This window comes from Lycium ferocissimum, chromosome 4, assembly GCF_029784015.1.
Source record: "Lycium ferocissimum isolate CSIRO_LF1 chromosome 4, AGI_CSIRO_Lferr_CH_V1, whole genome shotgun sequence".
NCBI classification, from domain to species: Eukaryota; Viridiplantae; Streptophyta; class Magnoliopsida; order Solanales; family Solanaceae; genus Lycium; species Lycium ferocissimum.
In genome coordinates, this window is record NC_081345.1 from 55351083 (window position 1) to 55375001 (window position 23919).

Below are 23919 nucleotides of genomic sequence, written 5' to 3' on the forward strand. Positions count from 1 at the left end.
TATGGAAAGGCTCATTTGACCGGGGGTGAGGATGAGACCTAGACATGAAAAGGCACATTTGATCGGGGGTGAGGATGTGACCTAGATTATAGGCTCGTGGTCCGAGGTTTGTTTCGGAACAAGTGGTACATGGACACCATGGGTTCCCTGCAGGTCATGACTATTGGGCAATGACACCAATTAGCATGTATGTACACGAGTGATCGGTGACTTGATACGTTGTCGGGAGACTTATTTCCGTTGTTTGCTTCCGTTGACTTGATTTTTGATATCATTGGGTGACTTGATTGTTAATATCGTTGGTTGACTTGTTATTGGGCTATTTGATTATGTGTTGTTGACTGGTCTGTCTATTTTATTGATTTTATGACTCATGCATGATACTAATCTTAGTCGGCCTATGATATCTACCAATACATAATGTTTGTACTGATACTACCTGCCGCATTCTTTTGAGCGCAGATTCGTGATCCGTAGATCGCTACCCGACCTCATATTTAGCGTCGAGGCCATTTGCCGACGTATCGAGGGTGAGCTTTTATCCATGCTAGGCCGCCCGAAGATCTTTCTTTTTCTAATGTCTATTTCCATTCCGGTACATTGACGGTTATTTATTTCGCATGACAAGATACATTCCTTAGACATGTTTTGGATTAGAGTCCTTGTACGGTGACTTTCGGATTTTGGGGTTGTAATAGTTAGGACTTCCGCATTTACGTTATTATTTTATGGCATGACTATTTATTGATTTATCTTGTGTTTAACTGTTATGAATTGGTTAAATAAAAATGGATTGGAATGAGTAGATGGTTAGGCATATTGGTTCGCCCACTAGGAGATAGTGTGGGTGTCAGTCATGGCGGGTTGGATCGTGACAAAATGGACTAAATATCACAAAGTTTACTCTCTCTCTCTAACAGTGGAGATTCTTTAAAATAATGTGTACATAGGTCTTCAATTCATACCACTCTCTGTATGCCACTTCTGAGTTTGCAATCTTATTTGTTTCTCTAGTATTGATATTTCTTCAACACATTGAGCCAAGCTAATACCACACATTTGAAGAAATGCCAATACCTGAGTCACAGTTATAGTCTTGCACTCCTTAGATGCCCCAACTCACTCGTTGCTCCCTAGATTCCCCAACTAACTCGTTGTTGCTCCTTAGGTTAGGTATCTACTGTTTGTCCAAATTGAGAATTTTCCCCACTACGCTAGGCAATTCAGAAAAAGAATAAAACTTTAGAGTACCTGCAAAATCAAAAGTAATGTTAGTTAAAAAATCAGCCAAGGTGTTGCCTTTATGTACACATGTTGGATTACCATATTACAATTCTCTTTATTCCCTCAACATGTGACACAATACACCAAGGAGTCACCCATAACCCTTCCACAATCTTATTTGGGAATGATTGCTGTAGTAGATTGTCCTTCCATTTCCCATCCTCTATATGTTATATCCCGTATTTTTGTACGATGAATTATTCGTAAGCTAATCGACATAAGTCCAAGGACAAGATTATTTTGGGATACGAGACAAGGACTTTAATCCCCGATTTTTAATTAGTGCACGAATTGCTTATGAGTTTTAATTGGTGTAGAAATATTAGTGGAGATTAGGGATTAATCAACCATGATTAGATTATTAAGTGGGAATTAGTGATTAATTATGATTAATTAGCCTAATTAGACCACTAAGTGGGCCCCACTAAGACATGGCTGAATATGATTGGCTCATGGATGTTAATGGGACACATGTCAAGGGCTGGACACATGTCAAGGGCTGGACACATGTCAACCAAATAGGCAGCATATATAAACTAAATGGATGACTCATTCATAATTCATCTTCCATAAGTTGAATAATAGAGAGAGAAGCTCTCATCTTCACAATTAAGCTAGAGAGAGAAAGCTCACGGCCATGGCTATGGCAGCCCTTGAAGCTCATGGCCAGCCTTGTTTTTATACCATTACATTGCTAAAATTCACCTTGGATTGAAGAAGGAAGCATGAACAACCATGGTTGCCAAGCTCACGGCCATAGCTGTGCAAATTGAACTCATAATTCTTAATAGCCAAAATTAATTTCCATGGTGTTCCAACCAATTGAAGGTCATGGTAACGTGAATTGAGCATTTGGAGGCAGCAAGGACAATTGTAATTAAATTCACTAATTTCAGCAAATTGAGGAGCCAAGTTGTTAAGGTAAGGTTTAATCTTCTTTTACATGTTTAGGGGGTGGTTTGGACTTGGATAATTTGGTAGATATGAATTGAATCTAAAGAATTGTGTATGTTAATGATTGAGATGTTGATAGGCCGTGTAGGAGGCTGTTTTGATTAGAATGGTGAATTAATTTTAATTGGTATTATGGTTGTTGTTATCATGGATTATGTGATGGGAATGAAGGAATTAAATGGTTAAAGTTGAAGTTGTATTTGTTTTGTGGGCTGTTGTAAGGACTTATTGTAATATTAATGTAGTTTCTTGCATATGAATGAATGATGTTGTTGTCGTATGGTTGCTGGTATAATTCACTAATTTAGATGAAAGAAGTGTATAAAATAATGTATAAGAAGCGTATGTGGTTTGCTTGGTGTATTCGTAGATGTTCGTAAGATTGTCGGGCACCTCTATGTTGTTAATTAGGGGTTGTTTTACAGGCATGTCGTTATTCTTGTCGAATTGGAAGATTAAGGATAGTTGAGATTATACATTGTGTTGTTATATTGGTTGGGCTGTTAATAGGTCGTTTCGATGAAAATGATATGACTATGGATCATTACGAATAACTTGGATATGTCGTAGTCGTATGTAGGTTATTATCGAATGTTATAATATGTGGGCTGATTTGAAATGTCATGCGGGCTGTTCGGAGTGTTCTCGAATCTTGTCTTGATTAGTCTCAACATAGTACTTGAACGTGTGGTTGTTGACGTTGACTTGGTTATTGTGTAATTGGTTGAATATAAAGGAAACATCGTCTAATTTTCTAGAAACGACTACTAACGTTGGAATACGTTTTGAACCTTCTCGTAGCTTAACCATAGTTCTTAACGTCTTAATATAGGTTGAGACGCTTCGGGCAGCGTATACGTATTGTGTTACGGATAAGCGTTAAAGGTATGTAAAGCTATCCCTTCTTTCTTTTGGCATGTCTTAGATATAAGTAACATATGATATGAGCTTTGGGGTAATTCTATTCATAAGTTCCGAGCGTGATTCATGATTCTTATTCACTTCTTGATGTTAGAACTTTTAAGGTAATTGAGCTATTGCCCCTCGAGTCTTCTATACGTTGGATAGTAGTTGGTACGCAAAGGTTCCTATTCTTAAAGACTCTACAATGACTAATGTCCTTGACTTCCATAAGTTGTTTCGCATTATCTTGATACATGTCTATGATTCCTGAAACTCTATTTGATATAGTCCATAGTGACATTCAAAGAATACTTAACATGACTATCGCCTTGATACTTGAGTGTGTGTTAGTCTACTTATCTATTGAGTCTCAGATGATGATTTAGTTGCATATGGTTACTCACTACTCTGCTCGTGCATACTGTTATTACATCTTTCACCGAGTCCCGGGCCGGGTATGTATTCGTGCACAGTTTCACTGCATTGTTCACCGAGTCCCTCACTAGAGGGCCGGGTACGGTATATATATATGATGATATGATGATGGCACCGAGTCCCATGATGGGCCGGGCATGATATACATGTATACGACTGATTCACCGAGTCCATAATGGGCCGGATATGGTATATGATATAGCTATGCATGATTTTATTTCATAAGACACATGTACAGTGATTTCTGATTATCATACTTGTCTCCTGAAATCTCTACTTCAGCTATGATCTTTCTTATTGTATTTCATGCTTTATATACTCGCACATATCTCGCATCGACCCCCTTTCTTCGGGCCGCGTTTCATGTCCGCAGTGCGCGATACTCGCTTTGGTGATCCTTCAGCTTAGGACTTCTACTCAGCTGTCTTGGAGTGCTCCGTTGTTCCGGAGTCTAGACTTTTGGTGCAGATCCTTTTGATATATATATATATATGTTTATCCAGGGGTACAGCGGGGCCCTGTCCCTTCATATGTCATTGTTGATACTCTTAGAGGTCTGTAGACACATGTGTGGGTTGTATATAGATGTTGTTCAGTTGTGTCAATATGGCATATTTTGGGACGTTGCATGTAGTGACAGCCTTGTCGTCTTGCGTAGATATATTCAGGATGTTCCCATATGTTATGGCAGCCTTGTCGGCTCGTGTATTATGTTATCTTTGATTGGTTGTGACTCCTCGGGAGACAGGTTACCTATATGTATAAAAGTGACGTTCTGAAATAAAGTCTTGTCGTTGAAAGCTTCCATATTATGTTGAGACTCAGTCTGATTATGTTTAACAGGTACGTATACGAGTATCCAGCTCGGGCACTAGTCATGGCCTACGGGGTTGGGTCGTGACACTATAAATTCAACAATATCCACCAAATTTTCATTAATGTAGAAATAAGATGGAACCACATGATATAGAGCTCCCAACTTTGTCTAGTCTTCATGCCACACATTAGTAGTTCCTGCTTGATACGATCCGGAATGGCTCAAGTGCTCAATTTTATCCAAGGACTTGTACTAGAAGCGGAGACAAGGACTTTCAAGCTTTAGAAGCCATGTTCATAGAGAATGAGGCTATGGAAGCACTTAAAGAGAGTCATTGGAGGGCCTTCAAGCTATGGAAGATAGCATGGAGGAAGAAGTCAAGAGACCAAGAGCCTAAGGCCCAAAGCTCTCCTAAAGTGGCTACAATTGCAAGCTGGGTGGTAAAGGCCGGAAGGTGGCTATTTATGCAAAAGGACTAATTTTCGAAAACAAGCCATCATCCAAGAAGACCAAACAAGGACCTTACTTCATTAAGGGTATTTTAGTAATAATCTAGTTTAGTCTTCTCTAGCCTAGTAGTATAAATACTAGACTTTGCCATTTCATTTACTTAGATTATGTTGAATTGAGATGAATACTCTAAATTGAGTGATAGTTTTTTTGGTAGAATTAGTGCTAATCTAGTGATTAGTGATAGTTAATCATGGTGGATTTCAATGGTTATGGGTTATGGGTGACTCCTTGGTGTATTGTGTCACATGTTGAGGGAATAAAGAGAATTGTAATATGGTAATCCAACATGTGTACAGAAAAGGCAACACCTTGGCTGATTTTTTAACTAACATTACTTTTGATTTTACAGGTACTCCAAAGTTTTATTCTTTTTTTGAATTGCCTAGCGTAGTGGGGAAAATTCTCAATTTGGACAAACAGCAGATACCTAACCTAAGGATCAGCAAAGAGTGAGTTGGGGCATCTAGGGAGTGCAAGACTATAACTGTGACTCAGGTATTGGCATTTCTTCAAATGTGTGGTATTAGCTTGGCTCAAAGTGTTGAAGAAATATCAATACTAGAGAAACAGATAAGATTGCATACTCAGAAGTGGCATACAGAGAGTGGTATGAATTGAAGACCTATGTACACATTATTTTGAAGAATCTCCACTATTAGAGAGAGTAAACTTTGTGATATTTAGTCCATTTTTGTCACGACCCAACCCGCCATGACTGACACCCACACTATACCCAACCCGTCATGACTGACACCCACACTATCTGTTAGCGGGCGAGCCAATACGCCTAACCATCTACTCATTCAAGTCCATTTTTATTTAACTAATTCATAATAGTTAAACACAAGGTAAATCAATAAATAGTCATGCCATAAAATAATAACGTAAATGCGGAAGTCCTAACTATTACAACCCAAAATCCGAAAGCCACCGTACAAGGACTCTAATCCAAAACATGTCTAAGGAATGTGTACTGTCTGAAATAAATAACCATCAATGTCTGGAATGGAAATAGACATTAGAAAAAGAAGATCTTCGGGCGGCCTAGCATGGATAAAAGCTCACCCTCAATCTGTCAGCAAATGGCCTCAACGCTAAATATGAGGTCGGGTAGCAGTCTCTGGATCACAATCTGCACTCAAAAGAATGCAGTAAGGTAGTATCAGTACAAACACTATGTATTGGTAGATATCATAGGCCGACTAAGATTAGTATCATGCATGAGTCATAAAATCAATAAAATAGACAGACCAGTCAACAATACATAATCAAATAGTCCAATAACAAGTCAACCAACGATATTAACAATCAAGTCACCCAATGATATCAAAAATCAAGTCAACGGAAGCAAACAACGGAAATAAGTCTCCCGACAACATATCAAGTCACCGATCACTCGTGTACATACATGCTAATTGGTGTCATTGCCCAATAGTCATGACCTGCAGGGAACCCATGCTGTCCATGTACCATTCGTTCCGAAACAAACCTCGGACCACGAGCCTATAATCTAGGTCACATCCTCACCCCCGGTCAAATGTGCCTTTTCATGTCTAGGTCTCATCCTCACCCCGGTCAAATGAGCCTTTCCATATATATATATTTCTTGTCACATCACTTTCAATAATCGATTAACAATTTGTATCTCAATTTCATCAAAAAGATCATATTAACCTCTCGCCACAATTATCATCAAATGGTAGGTCACAACACAGCGAATAGTGGCACTAAGCCCACATAATCACCCAATCAATAGCATATAGGAATTCAACCACACACATTATGCCTGAAGACTAGACATGCTTTCTCCTATCAATTTCACAACGCATACATTCAACTAATCAAAGTCTAACTCAAGTAGACCGTAACCTACCTTAATTGCAGAGCTGGAACAATGTGAATCACTCCGCTATAGCCTTTCCCTTCCGTAAAGCCTCGGAACGCTCAAAGTCTAGCAATTAAAATTCTAAATAAGTCACAAACATTCTAGTCAACAATATCAATACAATGCACACCCTTCCACTTTACCCCTTTCTAATGGGTGAATGATTACTAGGCGTAAATCATCCTAACATTGGCCTTAGCAACCACAACTATCAATTTATAAGGTTATTCAACCAAGTTATATCTTACAAGCAATTTTTATGGTCAAGCTACCATTTTTATGAAACCCTAAGTCTCAATTCACTTAGTTCACGTCTCTAGTGGTTCAATTCGTGATTAGAAAGTGGTAGCCTAAGCCTTTAGATGATAATCCCACAACAACAATCATAACCCACCAACTATTGAAAGTCTATTAAGTTCTAGGGTTACTATTCCCAATTCACCATTGTAGACCCATTAGAAGGATGATAATCTTAGAGATAAACGCGTAATGAAGGAAGGAATGGTTGAGACTTACCTCTCAAGAATATTCTTGCCCTAGCTTAGAATTTCGCCCTAGGTGCTCCTTGGAAACTGTTTTGGAGTTTTATGAATAAAGAATTCGAAACTAAGTGTTTAAAAACTGGGATTCTGTCCCCGTCGACCGCTGCGGCGGTCAAACCGTCGACGCAAGCCGGTCTCGGTTAAGTGCCCGTTGTAGCGGACCAACTCAAAACTCTCCTCCGCTGTGGCGGTCATGGTTCAGCTATAGCGCCATAGCTACAGCGGTCCAGTGTCCGCCATAGCGGACACACCCAAAACCCGATTGACCGCGGCGACGAGACACCCGCCGCTACAGCTGCCCCACTGCAGCGGTACCACTGAGCCAGTAAGTTCGCTAATTTCCACAATTTTTCACTCTACCACCAATACTTCATCCGAGGCCTCACAACACAAACAAAACATGCACATTAATGTAAAAACACCGTACGGACTCACCCGTGGCCTCGAAATTCCCAACGGAGGTCTAATTTCCTACGTTACCCCCAAACGGACTTAACTCAACGAAACAATATCCACAAACAAACCAATTTTCCAATTCTTAGACTCTAACCTTTGAGTTTTTATTAGCTCATTCTACCCTTGGAAAGATTCTATTTGGTAGGGCGATCCTAGATTTTCCATAATGACCAGGAGGGTCATTACAATTTTGAATCTAGAGACGTACTCCTTATGATTGTTAACCAAGTCTCTGGTGAGAGCTTTAAGGGACATATAATTGGCATCAATCAAAGATTCACATGCTGCTTACATAAACAAACAGGATCTAGAGGTGTAGATGATTTAGAAGCCTGATTAGTCAGTTTATGCTGATGAACTCAAATCGAAAATAGGGTATTCAACAACAACAATCATCGACTAAGAAATTGAGAGTGGATACGATATTGATTTCATGACAAACAAACAAAAGCAGCTCATTCACAAAGTATAAGAGAATGGTAAGCAAGAGAGGAAAAGAAAGATCTATCAATAGAAAGCAACAACGGTATTACCTGAGCTTAGACTAATTGCAGAATGGGCTGGATCAAGCGTTGCCGGAATTTCACGTGCGACTGATACCACCTGGAAGCTCATCGATTGTTTGGGTAATTGTTGGGTTTTAGTGCAGTTTCTAGATCTGTCCGTTCACTTTTCTACTTCCTTTTGTTGTCTTTTGCTTTATTTTATTTTACAAATTATTATATTAATAATATAGACACCGCATACGGTGGTCATTTAATTTAAAAAAATCACATTATTTCAAAATTAGTATTTTGTTATAAAATGTTCAAATCCAACTTAGAGTTGGATTCCAAATTTGAAAACGTGCTCCAAATTTGTTTTTCCAACTCTATCTCCATAAATTCCAAATAAAATGTTTGCTTGAGTCGAGGGTCTATGGTGAAAACAACCTATCTACCTTCACAAGGTAGGGATAAGACCTGCATACATACCACTCTCTCTAGACTCCACTTGTGAGATTACACTGGGTATGTTGGTAGGGGATATACACACCACTCTCCCTAGACTCCACTTGTGAGATTATCTTTGGTTATGTTGATGTTGTTCTCTCCTTAGCAAAAAGTATAATCAGATACAAATCCATCTTCGACCCTAACATCTTAAATTCCAAATAAAATGAAAAATATTTGAAATCTATAGCCAAAGGCCTACAAAGCTCACTCTTTATTAGCGCTTAAAGCCTCTATCGACTTCTGAGCTTTTTTCGCCTTTGATAATAGTGCAAAACAACATATTGAAAGTATATAGGAGCAGTGTTTTGGCATGACAGACAGTAAATAGCAGGTTATCTAACATGTGCCAATCTTCCAAATTATCATACAAGTGGAACAAACAGATTGATGTTTTAAAAAAAAAAAATTACAAATTGATGTTTTTTAACACAATATTGAGACACACATCAAATCACTCACACTAATTGTTGTATTCCACCAAATAACTGGAATTAGGAAAAGAAAACATAGATCTTTTGCAAAAACTGAGTGAAAATAGCAATTAGAGTCTTTTTCCGGATAATGAATGAAAAGGCAAAGCAACTACAAAAACCAGAAAGCCAAAAAAAAAAAAAAAGAAATCCGACCTGCCGGATTCGAACCAGCGACCTAAAGATTTCAGCAGTACCACTACAGTCTTCCGCTCTACCAACTGAGCTAAGGTCGGTCGTGTTAGTGAAATAGCTACATATTTACATATTTTATTCTCTTCTCATAATAGCTGTTCTCGGTTTTTTTTTTTTTTTTTTTTTTTTGGTAAGTCCAACCACAAAATAGTGTGTTACCATTGATACTGGTACTAGTTTCTATCCCGATTCATTTGGTAATAAATTTTGAATAATCATATAAAATTACTCTCTCCGTCCCAATTTATGTGGCACATTTTGCTTCCCAAAAGTTAATTAACTAATCTTTGAAGTTAAATTAAATTAGATCAACTTAATGTTTCAAAATTAAAATTAGATATTCAAAAATTATATGAAAAGTACTATATGTTGCATTTTTTTCTCACGTCAATATGATGAAAAAATATATTATAAATTATCGGTCAAAGTTTACATAGTTTGGATCTAGAAAAATGAAAAATGCCACTAAATTGAGAGAGAAGGGGTATTAAATAAGACAATTTTTCAAGTAATAAAATCAATATTGAAAACAAATTACAAATCTGTTAAATGATGAATATAATTGGGTAGTGACTTAGTAGTTTAAACTTAACGTGGTTAGATATTGTTCGAACCTGCAAAAATCAACAATTAAATAGTTAGTTACATGAAATGTTAATTTTAGCTTATGAAGTATTAACATATAATCTAATGCATGCCTACAAACAAAGAAAAAACAGTTCTTGAAGGAGAATAAAAGAAATCATTATTCTTAAAAATCGAGTAACTGTATATTATGTCTATAACTTTCATATATATTCTTAAAAATCGACTAACAATGTATTGTGTGATTACTAAACAAGTGATTAGTATATATTAAAAGAAAAGAAAGTTATAAGACTCTCTTGCTGGACTGGCCAGATTTTAGTCTTTTTTCTCTTCCAAGTCTTACTTGAGCAACAATTAATGGAGCAAAATTCATCAGTTAGAAGATTCATTTTGATAAAAATAATCATATGTTAGATTTTCTTTCCTTAAATAGCTTTAAGAAGTACTTTTCCGAAAAAAGAAAATTGTCCTACATGCAATTACAACACATTGTATATGCTAATATAAGTATATATTAGGTTGATTAATTACTTCTAGGTTTCATAGCCTAATACAAAGCTTTTTTCCTTGCCTCCAAGCAAGCTACTGCCATGGAATCCTATGATATTCTATTTCCCATCATTATTAGGCTTCCAGTGAAATCTTTGTTACGCTTTCAATCTGTTTCTAAGCTATGGAATTCTATAATATCCGACAAAGAATTCAAGAAAACTCACAACGATCAATCCAAAGCGTCGAGTCCCAAAAAGCTCTTATTGGTACCAATGAATGATGGTGTATTCGAGTTTAGAGATTTGGAAAATCCCCAAATTGCAATAGGGAAACAACAGTCTCCTCTAAAGAGATTCCAAAATCCTACGCCCTTGTGCTCGTGTGATTGTTTGATACTAATGAAGACACCTATGGATTATAATGAGTACGCTTTGTGGAATCCTTGTACCAACGAATATCAAACATTTGTATGTCCATATTTGAAGGAATCAATCCACGCCGTTGTGGATTGTGTTATGATTCTAGTGACGATGACTACAAGGTTATATTGATCTATAAATCTTTTTGTGCTGTCTATCATGTAAAGAGGAATAATTGGATGAAGAAAACAGTAACACCAGTACATGAGGCAAGGTCACGGGAGTGCATTCAGGGGATTAGTGTTGATGGTTGTTTATTTTGGCCTTTGCATTTGACATTTGAACAATCAATATATAGTTCTTCTACGATTATATACTTCGACGTGAAGTCGAATGAACTGAAGGAGCTTCCGAAACCAGATTTTATAGGTGTAAAACAATCATTTTCGTTTGACTTCTTTAAAGGGTCGTATTGGTTTATGTGGTGGCAGCAATTATAGCAAAGAATTGAACATTTGGATAATGGAACAAGGTATATGGACTAGGTTAATGAAAATTAATTGCTACAATTCAATCTTTCGCGATCAATTTTTATGGAATATTGTGCTTTTGGGCTGCACGACAAGTGACGAAATTCTCTTTCAAGTAGGAAGGGACCTTGAACATCTTATCATCTATGATCCTACACGACATAAATTCGTTAAGCCAGTTCGAATATCCAATGATTCAAAACATAACATAATTCAGATATGTTCTGAGAGTTTCTATTTTCCTGAACCTAATGTCATGCATGCACAGAGAAAGCAACTCACTTGATTGGATGAGAAGGGGATTTTATCAAAATGGAGCACCTATTGATGAGTAATCTTAATCTTTTAGTTTAATAGTTCTATTCCTTTTCAGACTCATACGTTTGTATAAGTTGATTTGTGTTCTGTTTACTTTTAAAGACATCCCTGTGATGGTGAATGGTTAAATTTTTTAATTGGGTGACTTTTTAATGGTTTGTTTACTACACTTTATTAATTGCAAGGGGAGCCTTAGCGTAACTGGTAAAGTTGTTGCCAAGTAACAGGAGGTCACAGGTTCGAGCCGTGGAAACAGCCTCTTGCAGAAATGGAGGGTAACGCTGCGTACAAAAGAACCTTGTGGTCCAGCCCTTCCCCGGATACCTCGCATAGTGGGAGCTTAGTACACCGGGCTGCCCTACTTACATTTTATTAATTCATATAGAGGAACTGGACTGTTTTTCACTCTAGTATTTGTTTTGTACTTCGTAACTGAATTTGGCTCGACTCTATAAAAATGTACCATCCTACAAAAAAAAAAAAAAAAAAGAGGAAAACTGAAGTAAGAAAGAGAATAGGATCTATAAAATATCAATGAATAGCAAAGATTAGGTGGATAGACAAGATATAATAATGCCTCAAATCCAAGAAGATAGAAAAAGTACTAGTGATTACTTTTCACTTGTATAAGTAGGCGATTGGACATGCGATTTCACTCTGATTTCATGAGATGAAATTTCAAATCATCCATTTGAAATCATGATTTCAAAAAATATAAATGTAAAATTTGACCCATACGTTTATATTTTGTAAAAAAAAAGACCCATAAGTTGATAGATATATTTACCAATCATTTTTACCAACCATTTGTATTAAATATTAATCTGCAAGTTGGTAAAATATATTTACCAATCATGTTTACCATGTGGGAAGTTTATATTAAAGAGTAGTTACATTACTATTCATGTTAAATTTTCTTTTTTATTGAACTAAAGTTTGATCAATTGATATTGTATTTTTTAGAAAGACCTTCTAACAGCGTATTAATTTTATTATGAACTGTAATTTACTCATTTGGTAAGATTGTATAAGAATTGGGAAAATTTTGATGGTTTTCACAACTTGTGGGATTTTTATGTTTATAAAAAAAAAAATTACAACTTAAAAAATCAAAATTGCATGTCCAAACATAATTTCATCTCGTGATTTCATCTCATGAGATGAAATCATGTCTAAACGGCTCCTAAATATGTAGAGTTATCCATACTAGTGGGAGGTAGCAAATATCTAATAAGATAATTGTGCAATTTACCTACCGTTATAAAAAATAAAAAGAGGAAGAGGAAAGGAGATTTGCTCCTGAAATGCCCATTTGGTGTTTGCAGAAAACATTACTTCCTTGCAGCTTTAATCTCTAGTAACACAGGTACAAAGACAAAGCCAGGATTTAAAGTTTATTAGTTGTGAACACGTCAGCGAACACATAGGCACCGTAGTTACAAGCTACTATAACAAAATCAGGGGCCGATCTACATGGCGCAATTTGCCTCCTCATCGGTAAATTACACTGTGTATATAAGGTTATATTTTTGTTTTACATTATATAGTAAATATTGAACCCCCTTAACACAAACCAAAAACTTAGCTTAGTGGTAAAGGGGTTTCAAATGCTCGTAGAGCACCCAACTTTGACTCTCACCATTTTTTTTTAAATTTTTCGAACCCCTTCAGCAAAAAATCCTGTCTCTGCCACAGGACACCACAAGACAGAACCAATATGAGCATAAGCAGGATTGACAAGAAAAATCTCCTTTAATTATCATTTTTTTGCAAAAACATTATTTCGGAAAATGTTTCCAGGTAGTACATATATTTTTTCTTGTACCAATTTGACTACAATTATTACAAGAATAGAACATTAATCAACTGAAACAGGTTGCATGTTTTCTGCCTCTTTCCTGAGCTCTTCATATAGGACAGATGACAAGTACCTCTCTCCAAAACTTGGATGTATTGTCTGAAATTCCAAAACAAACAAGTTCAAGACAACTAGTTAACATATGAAAATTGAGAGAAGTAAAAAAAGGCAGAACATTGAGAAGAGTCTATATAAAAGCAACTTATTTATTCATACCACTATGAGTTTTCCCCTGTTTTCTGGTCTGTTGGCGAGTCTCAGCGCGGCTACTGTATTAGCTCCTGATGATATCCCCACCTATACAACAAAAGGTTCGTTCTATGATACAAAGCAATCATAACAGACTTGTATTATTCATATAACAACACAACGACTACTACTATTACGCCTCAATCACAAGAAGTTGGGATCAGATATATATATTCCTCACGAGTTGATTTCTTAGATGGTATAAGAAATGTGACTTTACGAGAAAATAATTATTAGTTGAGTGACCATCTGAGAAATCAACCTGAATCCTCACAGACCCAATATGTCGCCTTGTATAAGCTCATTTTACTTGTACTAAACATATACTGACAATTTAATATTGAAATAAAGATCCATCAATTTTTATCGAAGACGAGATAGTGAAATAGCAGAAAATGCATCTATCTAAAAATTTTACCATAAGCCCTTCCTTCAATGCCAACTCCCTAGCCATGTTTACTGATTCTTCACTTGAAACCTGCAATAGAACAATTATGCGTCATGTATAAGTTATCAAAATGACGTGTTGTTGTCAGAGGATGAACCAAGATTTAAACTTGATTCATTGTTACTTCAAATTATGGGTTCAGAATTTAATATTTGTTGAAATTTTAGTAACTTTTCACACACATAAATCTATGTTCCATATCAAAAATATTGGATTTAGTTGAACCTGTAGACAGTACACTCCATACGCCTAAACAAAATTCTGCAATTATATAATTCTTCTGCTATGCAAGAAATGAAATTAAGAGCTCAGCAATACCATAAGAACTTCTTCCATTACATCCATGTCAAGGATATCTGGCTTGAATCCAACCCCATTACCAGTTATTTGATGAGGACCTGTATACAAGGTTATCTGAAGATTTAGAAATCTTTGTAAAACAAATTCTACACATGCACAACAAATTATAAAACAAAAACAGATTTTGTTTCTGAAATATCAAGTTAATTACCTGGTTTTCCACCATTCAATACATTGCTTTCAGTTGGCTCAACTCCATATATCTAGCAAGACAGGAGAATAAGATTGATGATGTTATATTGTTACACATTAATTAAGCTTGCAATCGCAAATAAATAACTACATAAATTTACCTTGACATTAGGATTTTTGGATTTCAGATACTGTCCAACACCAGAGACAGTGCCTCCACTTCCTATTCCCATGACAAAGATGTCAACATTACCTTGAGTGTCTTCCCAAATTTCAGGCCCAGTAGTCTCAAAATGAGCCTGTGTCCAAGGTCAATGTTGAAGAAGTTTTAGTTTAGTAGAAGCGAAAATATTAAAAAGGACCTTCTACTCTACGAAATATCTTAATCTAATCTCCATTGTACTTGTCCTTGACTTTGTACAGGCTCCAGCGTGGACTCCAACCAAAGTGTAATCAATGCTCAGTTTTAAACCATAGTACTCCAACCAAAGTGTAATCAGTGCTCAGTTTTAAACCATAGTTAAAAATAGAGGGAATAAATGTTACCCATTTTCCAGAAAACGGTACCAGAAAATCAATAATTTCAGATGGATGTCCCGACGAAATTCGGCTCATCGGTAAGGGATTTTCAAAAGAAAATCCGTTGGAAACATTAACGACGAGCCGAATTCTGACGGATTCCGTCAGAAACTAGCGATTTTCTGCTAGTGAATATTTTGACACGTGGAATCCCACTGGATCTCTGTTAAGGTCAAGAATAAATACCAGATAATTCACTAACGACAATGTATGAATAATCGTAAAGTATTGACAGATAGTAAAACTAGAATATTTTGTACAGTAAAAGGATTAAGAGATTTCTAATAGTATGTAACAGAAGGGGAAAATAGCAAACGGTAGATGGGAAGTTACTTGAGTATTGGCAGGATTGGAGAATTGTTGAAGCATAAAAGCATTAGGTGTAGATTCCAAAAGGTCATAAGCCTTCTTAACTGTTCCTCCCATTCCTTTAGTTGGATCAGTTACGATTAAATCAGCTCCAAATGCTCTCATAACCACCCTCCTCTCCATGCTTGTGTAGGAGGGCATTGTCAAAACCATTTTGTAGCCCTTCATGGCCGCCATAAACGCCATGCTTATTCCCATATTACCCGATGTTGGCTCGATTAGTGTTGTCTGCATATTATCCATAAAATAGATCAGAGACAAAAAAGTACGTGCAAACAGCAACATCAAACTGCACTAAACAATTGATAAACGAATACTAGCTCCGGCTCATATTATCTGTCTTTTACGGTTTTCATACACCCTTTCAAAAAGTCATTTAATAGCCTTAATTATCAGTATTTGTCTGCATATCATCCATAAAATAGATAAGAGACGAAATCTATGCAAACAGCAGCATCAAGTTGCACTGAATTCTTTATAAGTTTGTTTGGTCCATATTATCTGTCTTTTAAGATTTTCGTACAACCTCTGAGAAGTATTATTTGATAGCCTTAATCAGTATGTGTCTACATCATTCTTTATTTCTCCTTCAACATTTCACTTAACAGAGAATTTATTGTTTGTGTAGTTTCGGGAAAACAGTACATTGCTATAGCATCTACTATTGGGGACCGAACGTAATACAGGATAATCATTGTTCTCTACTTTTTCTTTCCCTCTCGATTTATTATTTTATATGACTCTAGATCTTTTATTTTTGGACTTGCAAAAATATTTGATACCATGCCACAACTTTCAAAAATTTAACTTCATTAAACTTTTTTTTTTAAGTTAAACTTTTGATGTGAAATTCTCTGTACACTACCTTTTCAACTATTACGTGTACTTTCTTCGATCATCATTAATATAATAGACAAGTCTAAACATCTTAAACTTCGGGGGCAAATAAAGATGAACGGAGTATTTTTAGGAAGAAAAAGGAAAGAACCATGTTTACTTACTTTTCCAGGTGTGATTAATCCTTTCTTTTCTGCATCATTGATCATAGTGAATGCCGGTCTGGACAAAATATAAAAAGAAATTTTAGTTCAAAAATTAAAAAATGGAAGAGGTTCTCTAGTTGTAAGAAAGATACAAGCTCAAAAATTTACCGGTCCTTGATGCTAGAAGTAGGCTGCATCATCTCTTGTTTAACAGCAATATAAGCACCATGTCCTTCACTCACTTTGTTAAGATAAACCAATGGTGTTTTCCCAATGAGCTGATGAAAATGTGAAAATATTACAAATCCATCACATATGCTTATTAGGAAAAGGAAACATCCATCACATAAATTTATCACCAAAAAACTAAATCCATCACATAAACAAATGAACGGAGTTGCATGGTCCGAAGGAATTCAATTAAATCTCAAATGTTAGAAAATTATACAACACAAACATGGTAAGGATAATTTTTTGTATATATAAAAATTGTCGAATCTCTTTGACAAAAAAATAAGACTTAAAAATCAATATCAACTACAGCATATTATTATTTGTGGCAGGAGAGAAATATCAGGATATTTCAGAAGAAGCAAAGGGAAGTAGAGTGTATTGCTAGAAGGATCATACAGGAAGCATTGTTCAAAGCTCACTTGAATCCAAAACTAGCAAGCTATGTTCAAGGTTTTGATACTTATCCTTTTTTTAACTTAATAGTTCCATCCATACGATGGAGGAGTTTAGGCATGACTCTGACCTGTATATTTACCAATAACAACAACAACAAGCCCAGTATAATCCCACCATGTGGGGTGCAGGAGGGTAGAGTGTACGCAGACCTAACCCCTACCTTTCACTATTTCTGAAAGACCCTCGGCTCAAGAGAGGAAAACAAGAAAAACAAGACAAAAGGTCAGATAGGGCCAAGCATACCGAAAAACAATATGAAAATAAGGAATAACAAAAGCGAGAAAGTCATGAAAGAACAGTCCGGAAAGAAAGGAGCATTAACTACTATAGATAAATAGGATTGTGAGAATTGGAGTTACCCAATATGATACAGATTTGTGCACAAAACAGTATATGCATTCCTGTTTGTATGATGTTTAGTAGATGTGGAGGTCTTGTTGGTGAACTGTGAACAGAACACTAAATTAGTGCATAGAAGTCCGAAGTTTAGCCTTTTGTTGCTGTAAAGTTATTCACTTAATACTAAAATCATTAATTACCAAGAAGAAAAAGTATGACTTAAATTACTTTAAGTGTACGTTCAAATATTAAGTGTGATATTCTTGCAATTCTTTTTGAATCCTTTTAGATAGAATTTCACCATTGAATTTAATTTGTGAATGAATCGAACCACTGAAGTGGTAAAGTTATTAATTCTTGAAAGTAATGATTTTATTGTTCACTTTATTTAAATTCCGGTATTAATTTGAAATTTGTAAATATATTTTTTGTTAATATTTTCTAAATTAAAAATACTTAGTAAAGATTGAGAAATCATAAAGAAAATTATTTAACTCTATCAACTATTACTGATATTATATAAGAAAAATGAAAACATTAACCAAGAGAACATTTAATTAATTAGCATAAAATAATATCCAACCGGACCCGTTTAATTGGATATCCATTATACTCCCTTCATTTCAATTTCTTTGTCTTGGTTTGACTCCGCACAGAGTTTAAGAAAATAAAAAAGACTTTTAAATTTTATGGTCTTAAACTAAAGGTGTGTGCAATGTCCCAAAATATTTTTGAATCTTGTTATTTAATTCTTAGATGTGTTAGGTAGGATGTTGGCATAAAGAGTTAACTGAATATTTTTTTAATCGAAAACGGGTAAAAATTCCCTTAAACTATGCGAATTGAACAAAAATTGCCTCTGTTAATAGTTTGGTCCAAAAATGCCCCTGTCGTTAATAGTTTGGTCTAAAAATGCAGGACATTTTGTTTAATTTCGCATAGTTTAGGGGAAGGAGAAATAGGGGAGGAAATTAAAGGTGGGAAATTGAACTCTTACCGACTAATTGAAAGTTCAGATAGCCAACCAACTGAGCTACTAAAATCCCGAAAAATACCGCAATTAGTGAGAATTAAAATGGAGACCTTGTAGTATATTTGAACCCATTGACCATTGAGCTAAGCTGGGTTGTAAAAATGCAAATATATAATGAATATAGAAAGTGACAATCTTACTCCAATTAGATCGGTAAATACACATATTTAACCTTTTAGCTAAAATATAGAAAATAAAAGAAAAAGAATCCACAAGAATATTTTTTCCAACAATAATGTAGGATGTCAGAGAAGAAGTGGAATAGAGAATTGGCTTTTTCCTCTTTTCTTCTGTAACCCGTAAAGTGAGTTGGCGATGCTCATATTTAAATTTTAAACTCCCGTTTGGCCACAGAATTGGAAGTATATTTTGAAGATTTATTTTTAAATTTTTGTTTGGCCATAAAATTTTAACTGATTTTGAAAATAAATCTTTAAATCTCAAATTCTAGCTCAAACCTGTTTTTGGACCAAGATTTATGTTTGGTCTTTCCAAATCTTCTAAAAACTACCCCAAACTTTTGTATTTTATAAAAAACCTCCATCTATTTATGACCTAACTAATTCTATCCACCATGTTCCTCCATTAAAGCCCTATCTATCATGTTTCCGTAATTAAAATAGTCTCTTTTATAAAATGACCTAGCTAAGTTGTGCCCAAACAGTAGAAGAAAAAACCTTAGGGAAAATTGGTCTGCCAACTGTAGAAATCCGTTGCACTAATAAAAATGAATCTTTGTATTGTAATTTGAATTGTAATAGCTAGTAAGTGTGTTATTAGCTGTTGTTATTAAAACATCATATTCTGCAGAATTTGGGATTAGGAAGTATGTATATTTTATATGATTGGTATTTTTGATAATTTTTAGAATTTATAGGTATAAGTAATATTTTATATTTTCCAAAGTGAAATCTGTTTTGAAGACCTATGATCAAACACATTTTAAAAACGTGAAAACTTCACCCAAATCAAATTTTTCAAAAAAAATTTAAGAATCTATGGCCAATCGCTAGCTTAGTAACCGGGAACAGGGAGTGACCCATGCAGGTTTTCGTCATTTCGGCGAGAAATCCAAGAGAAGTAACACCACGTGACGAAGTCACAAATAATGTTTAAGTCTTTTTTAAGAAACTTTTGATTGATACTCATTTTAAGACTCGATTAATATAATTTTATAAATAAGAAGAAATCACTTAGAGATAAAGCTTCCTCCTATCAATTGTTTCCAGATAATTTTATGCTTTTCATTTTACCCGAATGTGTGCCAGAATATGATACTTTTTAAAAAAAATTATGCACATATTATTTATGTGTCAACTTATAATTAACCAGATTGTTCTAACCATTAACCATCAAATGGGTGACAAATAGAGTTTCGTATGTTCTTTCGTATTTTTTTTTCTTCTCATAAACGATGATGTATTTTATAATCCCTTTGTTTTAATTTGTTGGTCCTACTTTTATTTCTACTCCGTTTAAAAAGAATGTTTCTTTTCATTTTTAACAACTTTTAATTTCTATTTTCTACGTGACATGTATAAAAAAAGAACATTTTAATATATCTTACATATTTTTAATTTAATATCGCAAAATTTAAAAAATTTATTTACTTTCTTAAAAGTCCATACCAAGTCAAAGCCCGACAAAAGAATTTAACAATCATCAGAAATTACGGCAAAATATCTCAATTTAAGTACGGATACATGACAAAATATCTTCTCAAAACTTTTGGCACAGATCAAAAGAAAAGCTAGCCACATAAAAATGAACTGAAAGAGCATATAGGTAACCGTAAAAAAAGAAGGAAGAAGAAGGATATATGTGATTCAAGAAGGCTGAAGCTAATTAATTATCAGTGGCGGAGCTAGAATGTTTACTAAAAGGTTTAAAAATATAAAAAATAAACACACGAAGTCACGGGATCCACATCTATTATACATACTTAAAAAATAACATTAATCTTGTATATATAGTATAAAATTTCACCGAAGGAGGTTCGAATAAACCCTGGGCTCTACTTGGCTCTGCCCCTAGGCGGAGCTAGAATGTTTACTACGGAGTTCAAAAATATAAAAGACATAAACACAGAAAGAAGCCACGGGATTCAACATCTATTATATATACTTAAAAATAATTTTAACCTAATATATACAGTGTAATTTTTTGCCGAAGGATTCCGATGAATCCGCTAGCCTCTTACCTCCGCCCCTGAAATAATTACCAGTATCTAGACACATTGTGAGAAGGAGATAGAGAAAATTATACTAACTTGAGAAACTTCAGTTTTGATGTTGGTGCCTGGAAGGTGCTTTGGTAGATCTCTTAACCTTTGAGCAAATGATGATGATGATGTTGAAGAATTATCAGCTAAAGGCTCACTTGAGAAAAATCTATTGCTAGCTTTAATTACATCATTAATGCTAGATCTCTTCTTAAGTAAGTTGCTTAAGGACGCCATTGATATTGAAATTTTTCTGAAAGTTCACAGAACTTGAAAGCGTCTCTACTTTGTATCTACACCTCGAAATTTGAAAGATGGGGGGACACCCATTTTATAATGGCAAATTAAGATGGACTCTCCAATGGGACTTTTTTTTTTTTTTCTTTCCCATCTTATGTTTGGAAAGAAATACTAAGCTCCCGGTCATCAATTTTGAGAGCATATTTTTAAAATATTTTTTCAAAGTTTTGTTTGGCCATAAAATTTTAACAGATCTTGAAAATAAATTTTTAAATCTGAAATTCTGCCTCAAACCTATTTTTGAGCCAAGATCTATAATTTGGCCTTTATAAAATTTTCAAAAATTGCTCCCAAACTTTTATATTTTATAAGAATAACCTCATCTATTTACGATCCAACATATTCGTATCTACCATGTTTCCCCATTAATCAAGAATAAAGTAATTCAAAAAATTAGAATTATTTGAAGAGTTGAAACTATTTCCTAAGCAGTTACTATTGTTTTAATCCCCAAAGTTATGTCATTGCTTGTAATGTCCAATAACTAATTATTGAGTCTCCATATCGAAAGACCTCTCATATTTGTACTAATTGAAATGCAGAAAACGGTATGAGTCAAGAACAAAATTACACAATTTGAGATGCATTCAACAAGAAAATTACAAAATCAGTAAAATAAGAGTATAAAAATCAAATTCAACAACAAAATTAACACAGATAGAAATAATTTGGGATTAGCAAGTATGTTTGTTTGGTATAGTTGGGTTTCTTAATAGTTTTTAAAACTTATGGGTATAAGTCATGTTTCATGTTTTTCAAAAAAAAAAAAAAAAAGTGAAATATGTCTTGAAAAATTATGGCCAAACACATTTTCAAAATTTTAAAAACTTCACCCAAATCAAATTTTTTAAATATTTTTTGGGATCTATGACCAAATGCTAGCTAAGTAACTACTTCTGTTGTTTCAATTTAGGTGAATTCATTTGACTGCGCGCTAGAAGGAAAAAAAAAAGATGATTCTTGGAACTTCTAGTAATAAACATGCCATAATCTATAATTTTGTTTAATATAATATATCATAATATTTGTATGTTGATAAAAAAAAATCATTAAGAGTAAATTGAGAAGCTTAAATTAATTTTTAAATTTTAAAAAAAAATTATACTAAAAGAAAATAGATTCGTATAAATTAAAACTGAGTGAATATCTCATTTTTATTTATATAATAATCTTTGACTGGACCAAATATGGAGTTTATTCGAAAAACAAAAAACCTTACGACATATATGAAAAGTATATCTAATATTTTATACTTCTGGCCTATTCAAGTATGTCATTTCGTAATTAGTAGTTGCTTATGGACGCCATTGATGAAATTATTCTGCAAGTTCAGAGAACTAGAAAGCCTCTCTGCTTTGTGACTTTGTATCTACACCTCGAAATTTGAAAGATGGAAACACCCTTTTTATAATGGAAATATGGACTCTGCAATGAGACTGTTATTTTATTTTTTCTTTCTTCTCGTCTTTTCATTCTATTTTTGGAAAAAAAAATTATTACTTCCGCAACTCTCTTCGTCTCAAATTATCTGTCATGATTATTGAAATTAGTTGTCTTTAATTATTTACCGTTTTAGAAGTTCAAGGCATAATTAATTATTTTTTTCTCATTTTACGCTTAGTAGATTTTTGTCATTAATGTAGAGATGACACATAAGTAAAATAAATATTTCATGAAGAGAGTTTATAACCTAGACATAGATAAGGATAAAGTAGTCAAACACCTCTCCTAATTAATATTTCTTAAGGGGCGTGTAAAGCAAAAAAGCAACGGAAGATTTGAGACGAAGGGAGTATTTTAATTTACACGAATTTATTTGATTGGGAACGAAATTAAAGAAAGAATTGTCGATTCTTGCCATTTGTAATTTTAAATATCTTATATTCCCTCCCTCCCAACATAAATGGATTTCTGACATTTTTTTATGGTTCAAAATGAATAAATTTTAAATCCAAAGAATGTATTAATTAATTATTTTCAAAATTACCCTTCTCTTTAATAGGTCTTCCAAAAAAATCTCAATATTGACTATCTTTTGTTTTAAGAAAGGTCTGGGAAGGAAAAAAAAAAGGATATTATTGACAAATTAGGTTTGGGAAGAAAAAAAAGTATATTATTGACAAATTACCAGTAATTAATGTCTTTAATTAACTTTATTAAGTAGTGTGCCACACCCCAAAAATTCATTTATTTTGAAGTGGAGGGAATAATATTTTGTGATCTGGTCTTTACTATGCCATAATATTTATGTGATTATAAATATAAAATGAGAAGTGTAAATTAAATTATTTCCAATAAAAATCATTCTTCCTAAAGCGGAATAAGAAGAAAATAAGTTCACATGAATTAAAATGGAGGAAATACTTCACTTTTATTTACGCAGCGGCGTTTGATTAGACTAGATATAAAATGTAATAAAGGAAAGAAAGACTTCTTCATATACCAAAAATGCGCTTATCACTTGAAATTTCAAATACATCAAACATTTCTATCAATATAGCCTATTACTTCATGTGATTAAGAATAAAATGAGAAGTTTAAAATTACAAAATTTTCGAATGCAAACATACGTATATTTTCGTAGAAAAGATAAAAAGAAAGGGATAAGCTCGCTCCATTATA

General features: G+C 34.2%; 1 protein-coding gene and 1 non-coding gene across 2 annotated transcripts; both read right to left on the bottom strand.

Annotated features, from left to right (window-relative positions):
• Nucleotides 1-9404: 9404 nt before the first annotated feature.
• On the bottom strand, nt 9405-9490 carry TRNAY-GUA (transfer RNA tyrosine (anticodon GUA)). The gene is given in 2 exon segments: nt 9405-9440; nt 9454-9490. It is a non-coding gene; the product is annotated as a tRNA-Tyr (tRNA).
• Nucleotides 9491-13505: 4015 nt separating this feature from the next.
• Nucleotides 13506-21316, bottom strand: LOC132053551 (bifunctional L-3-cyanoalanine synthase/cysteine synthase 1, mitochondrial). Its single transcript, XM_059445637.1, has 10 exons — nt 21046-21316; nt 16883-16992; nt 16733-16790; nt 15696-15959; nt 14945-15082; nt 14803-14854; nt 14610-14689; nt 14262-14321; nt 13811-13891; nt 13506-13693 (listed from the first exon to the last, which is right to left on the bottom strand). Exons 1-10 carry the CDS (start codon nt 21232-21234, stop codon nt 13595-13597), a joined length of 1131 nt encoding a protein of 376 aa, XP_059301620.1. The 5' UTR covers nt 21235-21316; the 3' UTR covers nt 13506-13594.
• Between the last annotated feature and the right edge of the window lie 2603 nt (nt 21317-23919).